General features: G+C 38.3%; 1 protein-coding gene across 1 annotated transcript in view; it reads left to right on the forward strand.

The window, feature by feature from the left end:
• The first annotated feature begins 307 nt into the window (after nucleotides 1-307).
• SUPT7L (suppressor of Ty 7 (S. cerevisiae)-like) overlaps nucleotides 308-1,309 on the forward strand; it is a 4,667-nt gene continuing 3,665 nt past the window's right edge. The window contains exon 1 of the mRNA XM_006880690.1: nucleotides 308-319. Within this exon, the coding sequence (XP_006880752.1) occupies nucleotides 308-319 (12 nt within the window). The remainder of the gene's footprint in view (nucleotides 320-1,309) is intronic.

Consider the following 1,309-nt stretch of genomic DNA (forward strand, 5'->3'; position numbering starts at 1 on the left):
ATTTTAAAGTAGAAATAATTTGTCAGGAATGGTAATGCCATATAATTATTTTCCTTTATAAGAAGCCCATCCATCATTCAAATAATCATTTTAGCAATGTTTATTAGTCACTTTTCAGGCCTTTTGTCTTTGGTTATGGGAAATGATAAGGGAACTATTAAATGACAAGTTAGTAGAAAATCAGCTCTCTTTATTTCCCAATTCTCATTTGAATTGCCATAGATGATATGAACTCATGTACTCATCTTGTTGCCCATTGGTATTGAGCTGGCCCTCCACTTAACTCTTTAGAAAATAAAGTGAGTGAATGGCCACTCAGGTAACCCTGCGCAGGATGTGGAATCCAGGGGAAAGTGATATTCTGTGGTTTGTTTTGGTTTTATTCATTTTTCTTTCTATGGGGAGGCAGAGGATAGAGAAGAATTTTCTGTAGGTATATACATTTTTAGATATTTTTAAAAGTTATTAAGAGATCTGACAACTTTTGGGAGGTGTTTTCAAAGAAATACATCAAGAACGTGGAATCATATGCTCCACCACTTGCTAAAAATAAAGAACTTTTGGCAAACCCATCTGAACCTCCATTTCCTTACCACCAAATAGGAATAATAATAATAATAAAGACTTTTCCCAATTTATAATACAGGATAATATGAAAAGGGTTTGTAAGGTGTTACTGTGGTTGAGTCATGGACTCATAGCTACCCTATGAACAAAAGCCCTCGACACTTGCATGCATGACTTTCATCCTTTCTCCAGGTTCATAGGGTTTCCGGAGACAAGCTATTTACGGAAGTGGATACCACTCCTGCTTCCAAGCTTGTTTCAACCGGGGAGCACCACCAAACACTGTCCACCATGGGTAACCATTATCTCATTTGACACATCAGTGTCACAGTGTTAAGCTTGACAGCGACCCCAAGTTACCTCTGTACGGCAAGTGGACACACGATTTAAACTGCTTTTATAAAATTGAAGTGTTTATAACATTTTAAGAGCCAGTTTTAAAAATATTCCTTATAGTTATGAAATTTCCTAATTTGGACTGTGAATTTCTGAAGCTCTACAGGTTGCCCAAGATCTGAGGACTGGTTGTGGTTAATTAGAAGTTAAGAGTACCAGTGAACATTTCCTGAGCTATCCTCCTAAAATTAATCACGTCCTGGAACTGGCCAAAATTGATCAGTTTGTTGTTGTTGTTATGTGCCATCGAGTCGTTTCCGATTCATAGCGACCCTATGCACAACAGCTCTAAACCCTGCTCTATCCTGCGCCAACAGCACCGCCTCTGACACACCCATCCCGATTA

The sequence above is a fragment of the Elephantulus edwardii genome, unplaced genomic scaffold, assembly GCF_000299155.1.
Source record: "Elephantulus edwardii isolate Elephantulus edwardi_28Jun2011 unplaced genomic scaffold, EleEdw1.0 scaffold00009, whole genome shotgun sequence".
Classification (NCBI taxonomy): Eukaryota; Metazoa; Chordata; class Mammalia; order Macroscelidea; family Macroscelididae; genus Elephantulus; species Elephantulus edwardii.